This window comes from Labeo rohita, chromosome 18 (assembly GCF_022985175.1).
Source record: "Labeo rohita strain BAU-BD-2019 chromosome 18, IGBB_LRoh.1.0, whole genome shotgun sequence".
NCBI lineage: Eukaryota > Metazoa > Chordata > Actinopteri > Cypriniformes > Cyprinidae > Labeo > Labeo rohita.
Genome location: NC_066886.1, coordinates 17,466,223 through 17,483,392, shown reverse-complemented (window position 1 = coordinate 17,483,392; position 17,170 = coordinate 17,466,223). Strand labels below are relative to the sequence as shown.

At 35.4% G+C, this 17,170-nt stretch overlaps 1 protein-coding gene across 1 annotated transcript; it reads left to right on the top strand.

Moving 5' to 3' along the window:
- Window positions 1-2,763: 2,763 nt before the first annotated feature.
- Window positions 2,764-8,629, top strand: lmo2 (LIM domain only 2 (rhombotin-like 1)). Its single transcript, XM_051135065.1, has 3 exons — window positions 2,764-3,292; window positions 4,506-4,721; window positions 8,057-8,629. Exons 1-3 carry the CDS (start codon window positions 3,252-3,254, stop codon window positions 8,277-8,279), a joined length of 480 nt encoding a protein of 159 aa, XP_050991022.1. The 5' UTR covers window positions 2,764-3,251; the 3' UTR covers window positions 8,280-8,629.
- Window positions 8,630-17,170: the final 8,541 nt, after the last annotated feature.

The window sequence follows — 17,170 nt, the reverse complement described above, 5'->3', positions numbered from 1 at the left end:
AAAATATATTTGAAAATATAAAAAAGTTTAGCTTGTGTTAAATGTATTTCAGTTTTGCTGAAAGACTACTTTGCACTTTGCATAATATTTTATGTTGCTGTGGCTCTCAGACTTGTATTGAATGTTTTTTTGCATATATCACATACACGACACACATCATTTTTTAGAAAATACTTAATAACATTTCTACCATACAGAGATGTCACAAGCCGTGTTGATATGTTGACTACATCCCTAACCATTTATGAAGGAAACCTACCCTGTGTTAAGAAAGCTTTTCCTGCCAAGTAGATGAGTTGACAGTCAGTGGTTTCCGAGGCGCTGTCTCAAAAGCCCTTCTCCTATCAAGGGGGGCCATCTGGAGTTAACCAACCAATCAGAGTCCAACAGGGTGATCAAGTGAAACGAGTAGGAAGTCAGCATGGCTCATACCACCCCCTGCCAAGGTTCATCTGTGCTCATTTCCTGTACATCCTCTGGGTTTGCTGTGTCCAATCCACAGGAAATGGTGGACGCCTTATGCACACAGTTTAACAGCTATTAAAAAACAAACTTTCAAAGCAAAGAAGTGAATGTTTTAGTTATGTTATCATCTGGATTTGTGGGAAATCTGTTTCTTTAAATATTGTACATTAACCATATATAATTACACACACACACAAACACATTGGAATATGTCTTTTGTGCTCACCAAAAATTGTTCCCACTCTCAATTGACCTTTATATTTATTAGGATGAAATGTTTTTCAAGTCAGAATAGTAAAATTAGCTGAAGGGCGATCATTGACCTCACAGAATCAGGGCCAAATTGGCACAGCCAACATTTGGCTGAGATGCTGCAACTGAAGACCCCTGAGCATTGATGATGTTTGGGACACATTCAATGTCCCAACAGTTTTGTGCATGGTGTTTTTTATCTCCTGGCCCAGTACTGCTGCTGACACTACCCGAGCTGCTCTGGCTGAAGATAAGAGGACTTTTCCCCAACGACATCAAGCAGAGATGAGTGTGAGGAGATAGATCAAGAGAAAACAGTTCGAAAAAGCCATTTGCTGTGTTTGTTAGCTGCATGCCAATTACAGATGAATGTGTTTTCATATGATTATGCCTTTAACAGTAATTCACATTGTGAATTAAGGCACAGGTTTCAGTCTTCTAAATGCCACGGACCCCATCATGAAATTTAAAAGGCAGCTATAAATTTTTATGTATGAATGCCTAGTTTATAATGTGAAAAGTGAATATTTGACCCTGGACCACAAAACCAGTCATAATTGTAAATTAAACACCTGAAAGCAGAGTAAATAAGCTTTCCATTGATGTATGGTTTGTTATGATAGGACAATATTTGGCTGAGATACAACTATTTCAAAATCTGGAATGTGATGGTGCAAAAAAATCAAAATATTAAGAAAATCACCTTTAAAGTTGTCCAAATGAAGTTCTGAGCAATGCATATTACTAATCAAAACTTAAGTTTTAATATATTTACGGTGGGAAATTTACAAAATATCTTAATGGAACATGATCTTCACTTAATATCCTAATGATTTTTGGCATAAAAGAAAAATTGATAAATTTGACCCATCCAATGTATTTTGGGGTATTGCTACAAATATACCCGTGCAAGACTGGTTTTGTGGTTCAGGGTCACATATTATAAATACATGTCTATAAATCTATCTATCTATCATCTGTCTTTGTTTTTATCCATTTATTTTATTTATCTTTTCAAAAAATGTATTCTTTTGTAATCTATTTTGTTATTAATTTATTTCATCCCTTTACTTGTGACAAATTTTTATTTTAATATAATGTTTATTATGTATTACTTTTTACTACAATTATTATATAATTTTATTATATCAAATCTGTATTTTTATTTCATGTTCATCTTTATTTGTTTTAATTTTAATTTATGTATGTATGTATATATTTGTTATATGCATACATACATACCCCAGCATTGTCTTGTTATTTTGTATTTATTGTATTTGTATTTATTTATTGTTCATTTTATTTGTTTTAATTATATTTATGTTTATTATATATTCATTTTATTTATATAAAATGTTTATTTATATCTAATATTTTTTCTTTATTTGTTTTAATTTTATTTATTTTTAATTTTTCAACAATGTTTTTCTGTAAACATTTCCGTGGTTCCCCAGAATTTTTATTTATTTATTTCTTTATTTATTTCATTTTCTTTGTTTTAATTTAAATATTTATTTATTTAGTTTTACATTTTTACACTATATTTCTCTAAAGGTTTGCACGGACCCCCAGCACTCGCTTGTGGACCCCAGTTTGAAACCCCTGTATAACCTTTTAAAGGTTTACATCATTATTGCCAAGGACTAAAACATCTATAAATTATATAATCGCTTTAATTATGCATTATATAAATTAAAGAATTTATAATAAAATTCAAATACAGCTTATTTCATATCTGACTTACATAATTACTGACAAAGGGCTTCAGAGCTCTTGTGACAAGGAGTCAAGGTCCCCGTAATGTTGCAGCTGTCCTTGGATTTTCCCTGCGTTTTCATAAACATTAACGCATTGTTAATTACATGTGTTTCCTAAATCTCTTTAATGTTTGGATCCCAGGTATTTGATGAGAAGCCTGTTCGTTTGAGCTCGTGACCCCCCCAGTCACGAGCCGACGGGTTTATAATTGACTGGTGACTAGCGGCATGTAGGAGCGCTATTTCCTCTCATTGTCGAGCGGTCGTGAGCAGGAAGTCGGAAAAGAAAGCAGAAACTGAGGGGGCAGGGCCATTTAAAAATACCTGCTGTCCTACAATAACGGGACCACAGACAGCAGCCCTACGGGACAGTGCTGTGGAGACTTGCATCACAAAATGCAGCACAGAGGAGAAACCACGCTTGACGCAAACGCCACAATCGTCCCGCAGTTGCACTGGTGGAGTAATTAAACAACGCGGCTAGGGGACATCTGCCTGTCACCACGTATCATTCAGAAACAACATAGGCTAGGATGACAATTGAATGCAAAAAAGCTACATTGGATGCACTTGGAATTTAGCGTAAATAATGTGTGCTGTAGGTTGCTGATCTTTAGTGCACTAAGAAGGCAGCAAAGCAGGTGCATCTCTACAGCGTTTTTCATTTTGCAGGACGTTGGTGGTCTTTCAGCTCCGCATACGGCGAGTGTGGGACATATTTGACTGGAAGTGCGCGTATTAAATGCACTAGTCAATTATTCCTGAACAGTATTTAATATGGCATCTACAATTGAACGGAAAACACTGGAAACGAACGAGTAAGTAAGACATTAATTTATGCATTCTTTCGGTTTCCATATGTTTATTGTGTTCGTTTGCATATAATACAACCAAAAAAAGTGCAAAATATTATAACGTGTTGGTTATTACATTATTTACGCAAGAGTCTCTTAATTTAATAAATGTAAGTCACAGTGTAATTGTGCCAATGTTAGTTATGACGATTAATTGTATGTAAAATCACATTTGGACTAATGTAAAGTCGCCTTAACTCATTTGATTGCGCATGTAGCACATGTATTTTCTCTATATTTACGCATTAAAAATCTAATGGAGCGCTGCATTATATTACAAATAGAAAAATAAATACATATATAATATAATATAAAGTTAAGCTATGCTTTATCCCTAGCTGGCCACAATTGTACCCTGTAGGAAACTTTTTATTAAAAACTTAGTAAGACTTGGCACACTTGCTCCTAAACAAAGCTGCAATACGTAGCATAATTTTCTATATTTTTACCAGTTTTTATTGGGGGTAAAGCAATGATGTTATTTACGTAGTTTCATTTAATGTAACAATATATCTATGATTTCATAATGTGAATAAATGAGTCTTCTTATAATGGGGACGCTGATATGTTTATATATTGTGATCATTTAAGTGACAGCGTAACCTAATGTTAATAATAGGCTACGTTCACAATATACCCTTTAATTATTATATGTACCAAATATGGCAATGCTTAGATGTTTTGCATGCTTCTTTTAATGAAGCTATAAAACAGACGTTATTCAGAGGGGATTAAACAGCTCTGGTCATGTGACTGTGTAAAATGCATTTTAACATGAAAACAAAACTGCACTTTTGCTTTATAAGTATTAATATCCAACTCAAACGTTTGAGCAGTGGGAATAAATGGGTTAATTTAAGTGTGTGTGCACTGAACCAAAGCGTCTCATTTGCCTACTGCACTTCACACTTTTCTCCCATGGGATCACGTGACAGTAGTTACAGCTTAAGCAAACATTTATCAACAAATCAAAAAGAAACATTTAAACATGTAGAAAAAAGAAAAGAAGCATTTTCTAAATCTAAAAAAATAGTTGCGCATCTGTTTACATGTTTTATCTGTATGGCACACTCATAACCGATAGTTTTATGCTAGTGTTTTCAATACAATAAGCGGTAGTGCCATCTGGTGTTCATAAAGGTGTATCGCATGTTTTAATGGAGCCGCTAATCCACAGGGAACCCGTTGACGAGGTGCTTCAGATGCCGCCGTCGCTGCTGACCTGTGGCGGCTGTCAGCAGAGCATCGGGGACCGGTTCTTCCTCAAGGCCATAGAGCAGTACTGGCACGAGGACTGCCTGAGCTGTGACCTCTGCGGCTGCCGCTTAGGGGAGGTGGGCCGCAGGCTTTACTACAAACTTGGCAGGAAGCTGTGCAGGAGAGACTACCTCAGGTGAGACTGACAGGATTTTCAACTTTTAATTCTGTGAAGCCTGACATATAAAAATGAAATGGAACCGTTTATTAAACTTTTACACAACGTTTAGTATCCCTGCTGAAAAAAAACAATAGAACCATCACAGAAAGTTCTTATGGTTTCCACTACAAATACATTACAAACCATCAACGTTTAACCAGTAAAACTGTTAAAAAATGGTTTTCTGTATTGTGTTTTGAGACATATTCCATTTATTGGTTTTAACATGCCACCAATAGAAGGTGACCAATATTAAGTATCATACTTTTATGCTTTTAAGGCTCACATCCACCTTATTCCTCAACGTGGAAATAAGCCTATATGGGAGAGACTTAGAGTTCATTAGCCACTGTAGGGAAATAACAAGAAAAATAACAGCTTGCAGTAAACGGTAAAACTGTTTACAAACCAGTGTGCTCATAAGATAATACATTAAAATAATATAGTAAGACACACCAATTTGCACCCGAGCAAACCAAGCTGTTTTGTACAGCTAAAAATAGAGGGTGTGCACCTGTGTCATGGTTTGGTCGGTTACCTGGATGTGTGGCCATATTGGATATACTCGGATGTAAACAAATGGGTTAATGTACTACTAATGTACTAATGTTGTTCTGCTAATTTATGCTGTCTAAGCCACATGAAAAAAAATGTGTGGAAGCTGTTAAATCATATAGAGAGGGACTTAGTAAGCAGGAAAGGGTGCAATATTTTGACAAACTAAAGTTAATATGTGGTAAAGATATGTAAAAGCAGAATTAATTAGGATATTAGCATAATATTTCACCCACCTGACCGGAAATGATAAGAACAAAGTCGATTCTTGCCCTGGATATCCTGGTTCAGTTTGGCCAACCACAAATGCCTTTTGTTCCTCAGACAGTTTTTTGCACTCTTCTCCTCGATTTGTTAAAACTTTTGGCAGTCTATATTACTCCAAATGTTTTTGCAAAATGCAAATTGAGCAAAATATGTAATTTAATTAGTGCAGATGCTGATATTCATATGGCCAAAATGCTAAAAGTCTGATAGCTTGTAATGTAAATCAGTGAGATCTTTGTAATAGTATTGCAAACTACTTCTGTTAAATGTAATGATGACTGAGAGATTAATACACCGATTTTAACACAATTTTTCCAAAAAAGAATGAATCAAATAAACCTACGTTGCTTCAGTCCAGTAAGCAGTTAACTTGAAATCCTACTAACAATATAAAATTTATGTTTATTTTATAAAAATCTGTAAGATATCACAGCAAAAAGACAAGTGTACCACGACCTAAAGGAGAGGCATTTTTAGTAGGGCTGGGTAAAAAATTCTATCTCATTTTTACGAAATGATATTGATACGATATAACAATATCAAATCCCAAGAATCGAATAGTCTCAGTAAATGAAGGGAACATTGTGGCGCATCTCCCATCCAATCGCAATAATCTTTGTGCTTTGTTACTTTTGATATCAAACAAAGGCTCATATTTCAAATTCTGTCCATTTTATTACAATAAACAATAAATGCTGTTTCAACACCATTTAAAGGAGAACTCCACTTCCAGAACAACAATTTACAGATAATGTACTCACCCCCTTGTCATCCACGATGTTCATGTCTTTCTTTCTTCAGTCGTAAAGAAATTATGTTTTTTTGAGGAAAACAATTCAGCATTTTTTCTCCATATAATGGTGCCCCGATTTTGAACTTCCAAAATGCAGTTTAAATGCGGCTCCAAACAATCCCAAATGCCGAGAAAGAGGGGTCTTATCTAGCGTAACGATCAATTATTTTATTAAAAATAATACAATTTATATACTTTTTAATGCCAAATGCTCGTCTTGTCTTACTCTGCCTGGACTGTTTTTGTTCTGGTTCATGACAGTTAGTGTATGTCGAAAAACTCCCATCTCATGTTCTCCCTCAACTTCAAAATCATCCTATATATCACTGTTTTACCTTTTTTGTTAAGGGTGTTTGATCTTCTTTGCTTGTTCACTTTGCAAAGACTGGGTCGGTACTTCCGCAGTGATATAGGATGATTTTGAAAAGATTTTTGAAGTTGAGGGAGAAAATACGGTCAGAGTTTTTCAACAAACCCTAACTGTCTTGAGCCAGAATACACAGAGTTCAGGGAGAGAAAGGCAAGACGAATGTTTAAAATTTAAAAGTATTTAAATTATATATTTTTAATGAAAATAACTGATTGTTTCGTGGTTTACAACCACATTTGGGATCGTTTGAAGCCGCAATTAAACTCTTTTGGAAGTTCAAAATCGGGGCACCATACCAGTTCATTATATGGAGAAAAATGCAGAAATGCTTTCCTCAAAAAACATAATTTCTTTACAACTGAGGAAAGAAAGACATGAACATCTTGGATGACAAGGGGGTATATTATATATGAATGTTTGTTTTGGAACTTGGAACTTTGGAACTTGTCTTGGACACTTTTCACTTCAAGAAAAGCAACACGACAAAGCGCACGTGAACTGATCTCCTCCGATTTATACCAGTTTCAACATGAAATAAACATGGATAAACATCTAAAGGTATCTTAAAAAAAAAGTAATGTTACAGCTGACCGAGATCCATATCCTGTCTTATGTAATAGCTTAATCAGTGTTTAAACCACTAAAAGACGTCAATAATGGTTAACAATGTCACCTAAAGTCACATTTACCTCATAAAAATCATATTCTGCGACCAAACTTGTTAGTCAGCTAGAAAAGCGAACTCTAGAGAAGAGCATTTACTGTTCTTCAATGTTTAATTTATGTTTGAATAAATCTGTCATTTTTTTATGACAGCCACCATTCAAATGTTTATATTTCCAAAAACAAATTGGAGTAGACATATAATTATGTAATTGTTATGCAATTTAAGCATTTGTATAAGTCAGAGAATTGTAACCTTCAATATTATAATGACTCTCATGTATAGTTTACATATTTTTTTTCCTTGAGAAAATTTGCCATGTACTGTAACTGATATATATGTCCAAAATAAATCGATATTGAATTGAATCGAATTGGAAATCGAATCGCAAACCTTCAGAATCAAACAGTGAAATTTTTGTCAAAACCCGGACCTAATTTTTAGAATGATAATAAAATTTTACTTGCTAAAAAGTCATGTAGTAGATTGTGTACAACAGGTTTTACTGCCAATCTTTGATCATAATTTAGAGATCTTAGAAATGTGTGTATCAAATATGAAACAGTAGACGTTACAGGGTTGAAGTACATTATATGCATTTTTTGTCAAAACATATTTTAAGTACACTATATATATATATATATATGTTTCCTTCTCTACAGACTGTTTGGTCAGGACGGGCTCTGTGCTTCCTGCGAAAAGAGGATCCGGGCCTTTGAAATGACCATGCGTGTTCGTGACAAAGTCTATCACCTCGAATGCTTCAAATGCGCTGCCTGTCAGAAACACTTCTGTGTTGGAGATCGCTACCTGCTCATCAATTCGGACATTGTGTGTGAGCAGGACATTTTTGAGTGGACCAAAATTAATGGCAGCATAGTGTAGTGTTTCGCTAATGTCATAAGCGAAACGTAACATCCTGTCAACATTTGCAACAAACCCTTTACTAAAAAAAGAATAATTATCTCTCTGGCTCCAGGAGCCATGCCATGGACATGCTGTAAATTTTCGTTTTCAAAAATCGCCACCAGCAATATACACTTGTTTTTCTATTGGTTTATTTTTAATAACAGCGTAAATACAGTTTGTACTGTATTGCAATAAAAGCAGATTCCCTTTGCTACTTTCACAGAAGGTTAGATTTGGATTATAGTGTTATTTGTTTGAAAGTAACACAGTTGTCATAAAATGTGAAAACATGTTTCTTAGAGCCTGAATAAAAAATGACTTGTATACTCTGGATTATACAGCTACTGATTCTTCCTCACATGAGAGAGACTTGCTTACTCATAACAACATGACAGAAATAAATGACAGAAACAAATTACTTATAATAAATGCTATTTGATTACATACTACACAATAATGTACAGTACTGTGCAAAAGTTGGGCTCATGTGATTTTTTTAATGTACTGTATGTGAAGGTAAAGATGATTTATTTTTATTCTTTCATTCTCTTAATTTGAATATAAAAATTATAATACTGTTCTATTTTAATATATTTTAAAATGTCAATTATTTCTGTGATGCAAAGCTGAATTTTTGTTACTCCAGTCTTAAGTGTCACATGATCCTTCAGAAATCGTTCTGCTGATTTGGTGCTCAAGAAATTTGTGCTGCTTAATATATTTTTGTGGAAGCCATGATACGTCTTTTAGGATTCTTTGATTAATAGAATGTTCAGCAGAACATTATTTTAAAATATTTTTGACCTTATTTCCTTGAATATTACATTCCCCAAACTTTGTAACCATAATCCTTAACAAATTCAACCTAGGTTATTTATGTAATTTTGGACATGCTTTATGACTGATATATTTTGTGTATTTTTCTTTTTACTTAAATTATGCATTTAAGAAATGCATGCTTCTCAGCATAATGCTATAAATTCCATGGGATTTAGTCATATTAGTCAATATTTTTTACTTCAATCTAGTTAATTAAATATTTCTTTTAGAAAAAATGTTAGGAAATGCACTTTACTTAACTAAACACCACTATCATAGACACTAGTAGGCCTACAAAGTGAGAAATGAGAACGACTGTCAGAACAACAAACGAATCACAGCCAGAATAAGGTCTAATGCTATAGAGAGAAAGTTCTCATTTACATCCAGCCATGCAGCTTAAAGGATCAGTTTACTAATTATTATAATTTCCTGATAATTTACTCAACCAAATGTTCATGTCTGTCTTTCTTCAGTCGAAAAGAAGTTAACGTTTTTGAGGAAAACATTCCAGGATTTTTCTCCATATAGTGTACTTCATTGGCGATTAATGTGTACAAATTGCAGTTTCCATGCAGTTTCAAATAGGTCTACACGATCCCAGCTGAGGAAAAGGGTATCTAGTAAAAATATAAATGTATATACTTTTTAACCACAAACGCTTATCTATCACTAGCTCTGCCATGCTAGTATACAACTTGGAAAGGTCATGCGTAGTTAATTCTCTGTTTTGAACTCTGGTTCAAAAAGGTTGAATACAGCAAAAAAACTCCATATCATTTTTTTTCAACTTCAAAATCGTCTGACATCGTTGTATTATCTTTTTATTTTATTTTTTTTGTAAAGGTTTTTTTTTTTTTTTTTTTTGTAGTGGACCCAGAGCTAGTGCAAGACCAGCATTTGTGGTTAAAAAGTATATCAATTGTTATTAATTTTTTTTTTTTAAATTACTTAACGTTTCACTAGGTAAGACCCTTATTCCTCCTGTATAGCCCTTTTGAAGCTGCATTGAAACCGCAATTTGAACCTTCAACCTGCTTATCCCCACTAAATGGAGAAAAATACTGTTTCCTCAAAAACCTAATTTCTTTTCGCCTGAAGAAAGAAAGATATGAATGTCTTTGATGACACAAGGTGAGTAAATTATCAGGAATATTTTAATTCTCAAATGAACTCATCTTTAATTCAAAATACGTATTTGCATACCGTGCAAATCCATTAACAAAAACATCCACCTGAACACATATAATCACATATTGTATCCCATACTGTATTATCCTTTATATTCATACCCTTCTGGGGTTCACAGAGTACGGGAGACCTGCATGAGGGGGGAAACCTTGTCAGGGCAATGAAAGCCACAGGTTCCAAACAGAGTTTGAATGCTGTTACGTGTTTTCCATCTCATTTCCCAGCTTTGAAGGAGCTCTGGGGCTGAGCTTTACCAGAAGCCAGTGTTGAGACAGTCTGAACAGAGCAGAAGTGAATGCTGCACTTCACTAGCCTGGCTTGGGTCGGACTGACCACATCCACTTGACGCAGTCGCAGACATTTTTGTTAGTTGTACCGCTGCTGTGTACCTTCACTCACTCATGAACAAGATTCAAAACAGGCAACCACTGTTGTGAGATGGTCCTTATGTTTTGCAGCTGTTTTTATAAAAGTGTGTTGTTGTTTGTGGAGCTCTTCATCATTGGCATTGGTGTTCTCGCTTTAAACAGAGGGGGGCGCCAAATATCCAAACAAATGGGCATTAACAAAAGACAGCATGTGAACTATTGATCTGCTAATATGACGTATGATTTGCTTAAAATGTCAATTTGGTATCTGAGTTTACCAGAAATGACATTTGATATAATAATTGAAGATGTACACTTTCCATTTTTATTGAAAAATATGGTAACACTTTAGTGTAGGGACCAATTCTCACTATTGACTAGTTGATTATTAACCATGAATATTATTAACGTTTTAGGTGTTTATATTCTGATATTCTGCATGACCATATTCTTACAACCATAATCTCACCCAATACCTAAATTTAACAACTAGGCTTACCTTACTAAATATTAATAAGCAGGAAATTAGGAGATTATTGAGGCAAAAGTCACAGTCAATTGTTTGTTAAAGGTGAGAATTGGACTGAGAATTGAAATTAGTGTAAATCTTTGCGTTTTACAAAAATGACAAGAGGAAGATAGTTTACTTTAAGAAATATAATAAAAATCAGAAGGACAAAAATAATCTAAAATAGTCTTCAAAATACAGCAAAATAGTCTTCATTATTCTAAACCTTCATCAAGATTTCCATTGCTCGTAGAGTAGCCTGTACTTTCTGATATGAAACTACTGTATGAGAAAATATGAGGAGAGATGCTGATGCAGCTCTATTGTGGAGCATAAATCTTCTTCCATTCCATCAATGGCTTTTACACATGTTTTTGGAGTTGTAAGTTATTCTGAAATGCTCCCCATATGTAAGTGTTTCTGGATTGGACTGACCCACAACTGGTGCTTCTTCTGCAAGTCCCTGCCTGATGGTGAAGATTAAAGGTTTTAAACATGAACATTTGAGCCACAGAGACTCTTTGAAAACCTTTCAGTCCTGCTGGACTAAGAATTCAAATCTTGGGTCCATCATCTAAAAGGCTTACATATTAGTGTGATGGCAGATAAAGGCACTGTCCAAAAAAAAAAAAAAAAAAAAACTTGGTCTGGAGTCCAGCTGTCTATAACGCTTGAAGGCTCTATCAGATCTCAGCTGTTGACTGAGAACACAGCTCAATAGCAGTGGTTCTCAATCCTGGTCTCAATCCTTTGCATGTCTCCCGCATTTAACTTACCTGATTGAGAATATCAGTTTGTCAGTTCAGTTCATGGATCCCTCTTCTAATGAGCTGATGATCTCAATCAGATGTATTAAATAAGGGAGGCATGCAAAATGTACAGAGCAGTGGAACCCCAGGACCAGGATTGAGAACCACTGATCTATAGGATAATGTACAATACCAGGGTTGCCAAGTGTTCACAACAAAACTAGCCCAAAACTCACCCAGTCACGTTTCTAAGGGGGTCCCCCGTTAAAAAATGCACTCCGGGGGATAAAATACACGTTTTTTGTCAGGGTTCCCCTGGTATATTCGTATTTCAGGGGCTAAGTATGATGATATTGGGGTCGCTTCAACTCAGCTTCAACGGACGTCAGGAACAACCCGCGGTAACAGTGTTAATGTAGCCCAATTCCACGGGATACTAAAGACTAAAATAGTAACTACACTGTAAAAAACAATTTGTTGAGTCAACTTAAAATAATTTGTTACCTGGCTGCCTTAAAATTTTATGTTCAGTCAACTCAAAAACAGTTTATTCAACTTGAAATGTTAAATTATACTAAGTGACAACTTAGATATTTGAGTTGATTCAGCTTAAAATTTTAAGGCAGCTGGGTTACTTACCATCTGTTAAGTTTAACAAACGGAAATATCTAAGTTGTTACTTAGTACAACATTTCAAGTTGACGAAACTTATTTGAGTTGACTGAACTTAAAATTTTAAAGTAGCAAGGTAACAAATTATTTTAAGCTGACTCAACAAATTGTGTTTTTTGTTTTTTACAGTGTACTAACATATAAAACTATCCCAATTTGACAGCGATCTTGAACATAAAGGAATAGTTCATCCAAAAATGAAAATTGCTAAAATTCACCCTCAGGGCATTAAAGATGTAGATGAGTTTGTTTCATCATCGAAACAGATTTAGAGAAGCATTACATCGTTTGCTCACCAATGGATCTTCTGCAATTAATGGGTGCCATCAGAATGAGTGTCCAAACAGCTGTCCAAACAAGCAATTACTTGATGATTTTAAGACTGATTTTAACTTTGCTTCCAACTATATTTACTCCAACTAAAAGTCCTCTATATACAAAATATTGCTTTCTCCAGCGAGAAAGCAATGTCTCACTCATTTCTTCAGGAGAGAAATATGCACAGATCAAGGACAGCTTTAAAAAAATATGTCAATGATGTGAGAGGACAACAGGGGATTCATTCATTATGAATGGGCATTATTATGGTATACAAATTTGTATTTTGGTCAGAAGTGATGGTTCAAACTTAAAACGCCTTAATTATGAATTTGTTTCTTACCAACAGGCAGCTTTTTGCTTCACAAGATGTTAATTGATGGACTGGAGTTGTGCGGATTGTATGTGGATTGATGTTTTTATCAGCTGTTTGGACTCTTATTCTGATGGCACCTATTAGTGAGCAAGTGATATAATACTAAATTTCTCCAAGTCTGCTCTGATGAAGAAACAAACTCATCTTGGATGATCTGGGGGTGAGTGCATCTTATGCAAATTTTCATTTTTTGATGAACTGTTCCTTTAAAAGTATGTCTGATGTCATTCATGTGAATGTGATGAGATTCCAGTCAAATTCTGGGTTCCCCATAGAACATATAAAGCATGAATGTTCTAATGAAATTTCAAAAGGTAGATCAAACCCACAGAAAAGTGTCTGTAAGATAGCACAAGATAGATTGCAGTGGTACGATCTTTAAAAACCCACAAATCTGGGCATGGAAAATGTAAAGTAGATAGAACATCCACATGTGCATCTGCAGTTCATTATAAACTGACTATGCTTTGTTCAAAGGTGCTGTCATATAGCCTTTTGAAACTCCATATTGATGTGTCCATTGTGTTCCATAGATTTGTTATTTGCAGCAATTATTTTTGGCTGGCAACCTCTTGGGTATCATTTTGCACATGTGGATTAGGAAATAAAATGATTTTACGTGACTATGAAAAATTCGACAAAGCCTATAATGACAGGGTAAATGTTCTGTGAGAAAACTGACTCAGGTCAGTGTTTAGAAAAAATGAAACTGGGATAAACAGACAAGTGATAAAACATCACTAAACCAAACCCTGTCCAAAACAGGGAAGAAATGTTTTTCATTATCTAGGGAATTTTCTACAATCTATCATTTATTCCATCTGCATCTTTCCCTCCAACTTTCTGACTTCACTTTATCTCCATAGCTCATTTTAGTTTGATACTAGAATCTGCATGGATTTTGTTCTTCTGTATTGTCTTCTAAGCTGCCTCAATACATTTTGCACAACACGTAATTGTTTACAGAAACAGCACTCTAAACTTTACAGCTTTCCCCCCCGCATCTATGATGATTTACAGTTAGCAGACTAGCTCAAAACATAAATCTGAACCAAAAGTTCAGAAGATGTGTCATTTTCACTGTAACTCCACATTGCAGTAGAAGAGTGTGCTTCATTTAGAACTGTATATTTCAGATATCTAGTTGATGCTTCAAAGGTTAAACATTTCTTTATTTCTTTAAAAAACTAGTAATGCATTTGTTGTAGTTTCACTGTAAGTTTACAGTTTAGCTGAAGATCAGTTTTTGCTGTATGGAAAGTGGGGAAAAAAAATCTTAAATCTGTTTGAAAGGTTGTAAACCCTTTAGAATTTTCTATATCTCTGCATAAATATGACCCAACACATCACTAGATTTTCACACAGGTCCTGAAAGTAGACAAAGAGAACCCAATCAAACAAATGAGATAAAAATGTACACTTACTTGTACACTTGTTGCATATCTGCGAGTACAAGTATGTGAATCTTTGCTTTCGGTATCTGGTGTGACCCCATTTTTCTGCAATAACTGCAGCTAAATGTTTCTTGTAACTGCTGATCAGTCATGCACAACATCGTTGGAATTTTAGCCCATGCCTCAATACAATTTTTTAACTCTGTGATGTTGGTGGGTTTCCTCCCATGAACTTGTTTCAGGTCCTTCCACAACATTTCAATTGGACTAAGGTCCGGACTTTGACTTGGCCATTCAAAAACATTAACTTTGTTCTTCTTTAACCATTGTTTGGTAAAACAACTTGTGTGTTTGTGGTCGTTGTCTTACTGCATGACCTACTTTCTTTTGAAATTCATTTCTCAGACAGACGTCCTGATATTTTCCTGTAGAATTTGCTGGTATAACTCAGAATTCATTGTTCCATCAATGATGGCAAGCCGCCCTGGCTCAGATGCAGCAAAACAGGCCGAAACCATAATATTACCACCACCATGTTTCACATATGGGACAAGGTTCTTATGCTGAAATGCAGTGTTTTCTCATTTAAACCATAGTTCTGTTTAGGTCTCAAAAGTCCACAAAACCTTTCTCCAATAGCTGGTTTGTCCACCTGATCTTTAGCCAACTGCAGGGCAGGAATGCTTATTTTGGAGAGAAGTGGCTTTCTTCTTGCAACTCTGCCATGCACACCATGGTTGTTTAGTGTTCTCCTGATGGTGGATTCATAAACATTAACATTAGCCAAAGTGAGAACGGCCTTCAATTTCTTAGAAGTTACCCTGGGGTCCTTGCGGACTGTTACACATTTTGCTTTTGGAGTGACCTTTGTTGGTTGACCACTCCTTGGGGAGGGTAACAGTGTCCTGACTTTTCTCCATTTGTATACAATCTGTCTGACTGTGGATTTGTGGAGTCCAAACTTGTTAGAGATGGTTTTGTAACCTTCTCCAGCCTGATGAGCAACAACAACATTTTTTCTGAGGTCCTCAGACATCTCATTTGTTCTTGCCATGATTCAGTTCCACAAACATGATCAGAATTTGATAGATCCCTGAATTTCCTGAAAATGTCCCAGCGTGACATCCGACGAGTTTTCCTATTTTGGACCTGCTTTTCATTAATTCATTCAAACTTCGACAAATTCTGTGACATTCCACGTTATCCAGTAAATTCCATTGTTATGACTGGATTCTGGGATTCCATCCATGTTTTCCACATCACGGAAATCACAGGGCCCTAGCTGTAAGTAGTTGATGTGTTTCTGCTTGATGTGTTTCAAAAACAATGCTTGTCCACCAGCACAACAGCATCCCAAGCTGGTCCCAGCATGCAAAACATACCTTATGCTGGTCCACCTGCTTACCATGCTGGGGACCAGCATACCAGCAACCAGCAAACTAACAACCAGCATCCCATGCTGGTCCTAGTGTGCAAAACATACCTTATGCTGGTGACCAGCGATGCTAGATTTTTCAGCAGGGTATTAGAAACCAATAAACATCTAATTTATACAGTTATTTCTGGTCAGAGAATCAGTTGATGAATTGTTAGTCCAGTAGTTTACGATAAGGGAGTGAGTCATTGAATCCTTCATTTCACAGATTAATTCGAAAAACGGATTCAGTCAGAAAAGGAACACCACTGCTGTTGCCTAGAGACATGTGACATTTGTTTCTGCTTTGATTCCATTTAGTTTCACTGTAAGTTAGTTCTCATTTATTAAAAGTTGTATACAACAATATTATGCTGGCAATCATGCTGATTGTTTGGAGTGTATCACCACTGATGATTGAGCCAACTACGCTCTTGCTTGTGCTACACTCTTAAAATAAAGGTGCTTTAAAAGGTTCATCACAGTGATGCCATAAAAAAAAACATTTTTGGTTCCACAAAGAACCATTCAGTAAAAGGTTTTTTAAAGAACCATCTTTTTCTTACCTATTTAATAATCTCAAGAACCTTCTTTCACCACAAAGAACCTTTTGTGAAACAAATTTAAAGATTTTAAAGGTTCTTTATGGAACCATTTAGATAAAAAAAGGTTCTTCTACGACATCGGGAAGCACCAAGAGTGTATTGTTTAAATATATCATAGGTCAGTGTAAGACATGTCTTTTCTGAACTACACATAAGGTCAGCTTTTAATCAGATATGGGGTGACAGGAAGGGTTAAGAAGGTTTCTGGAAAGTCAACAAATTCCACATTGGCATCAAAACCTGCACACATGCTGGGATGCCTGGGATCATTTTTTGTTCAGGTAGGTGATGGGAAATGGCAGCACTTTGGATTCAGTATGTGAGTTTGATCCAGTTTCTTGCAGTAATTGCCCTTCCCATAACAGGCCTGCTTTCAATCAGCTCAAAACATCACTAGGATGTGCTTTGGGATGGTTGACCTTCTGAGAAATTAGCTTGGAGGGAACAGGACGA

Excerpts from the sequence above, each read along its gene's own strand:
- lmo2 (XM_051135065.1), top strand. The coding sequence starts at position 3,252 with ATGGCATCTACAATTGAACGGAAAACACTGGAAACGAACGA. Across the intron at positions 3,293-4,505 it reads AAAACACTGGAAACGAACGA|GGAACCCGTTGACGAGGTGC; the intron begins GTAAGTAAGACA and ends GCTAATCCACAG. Across the intron at positions 4,722-8,056 it reads TGCAGGAGAGACTACCTCAG|ACTGTTTGGTCAGGACGGGC; the intron begins GTGAGACTGACA and ends CCTTCTCTACAG.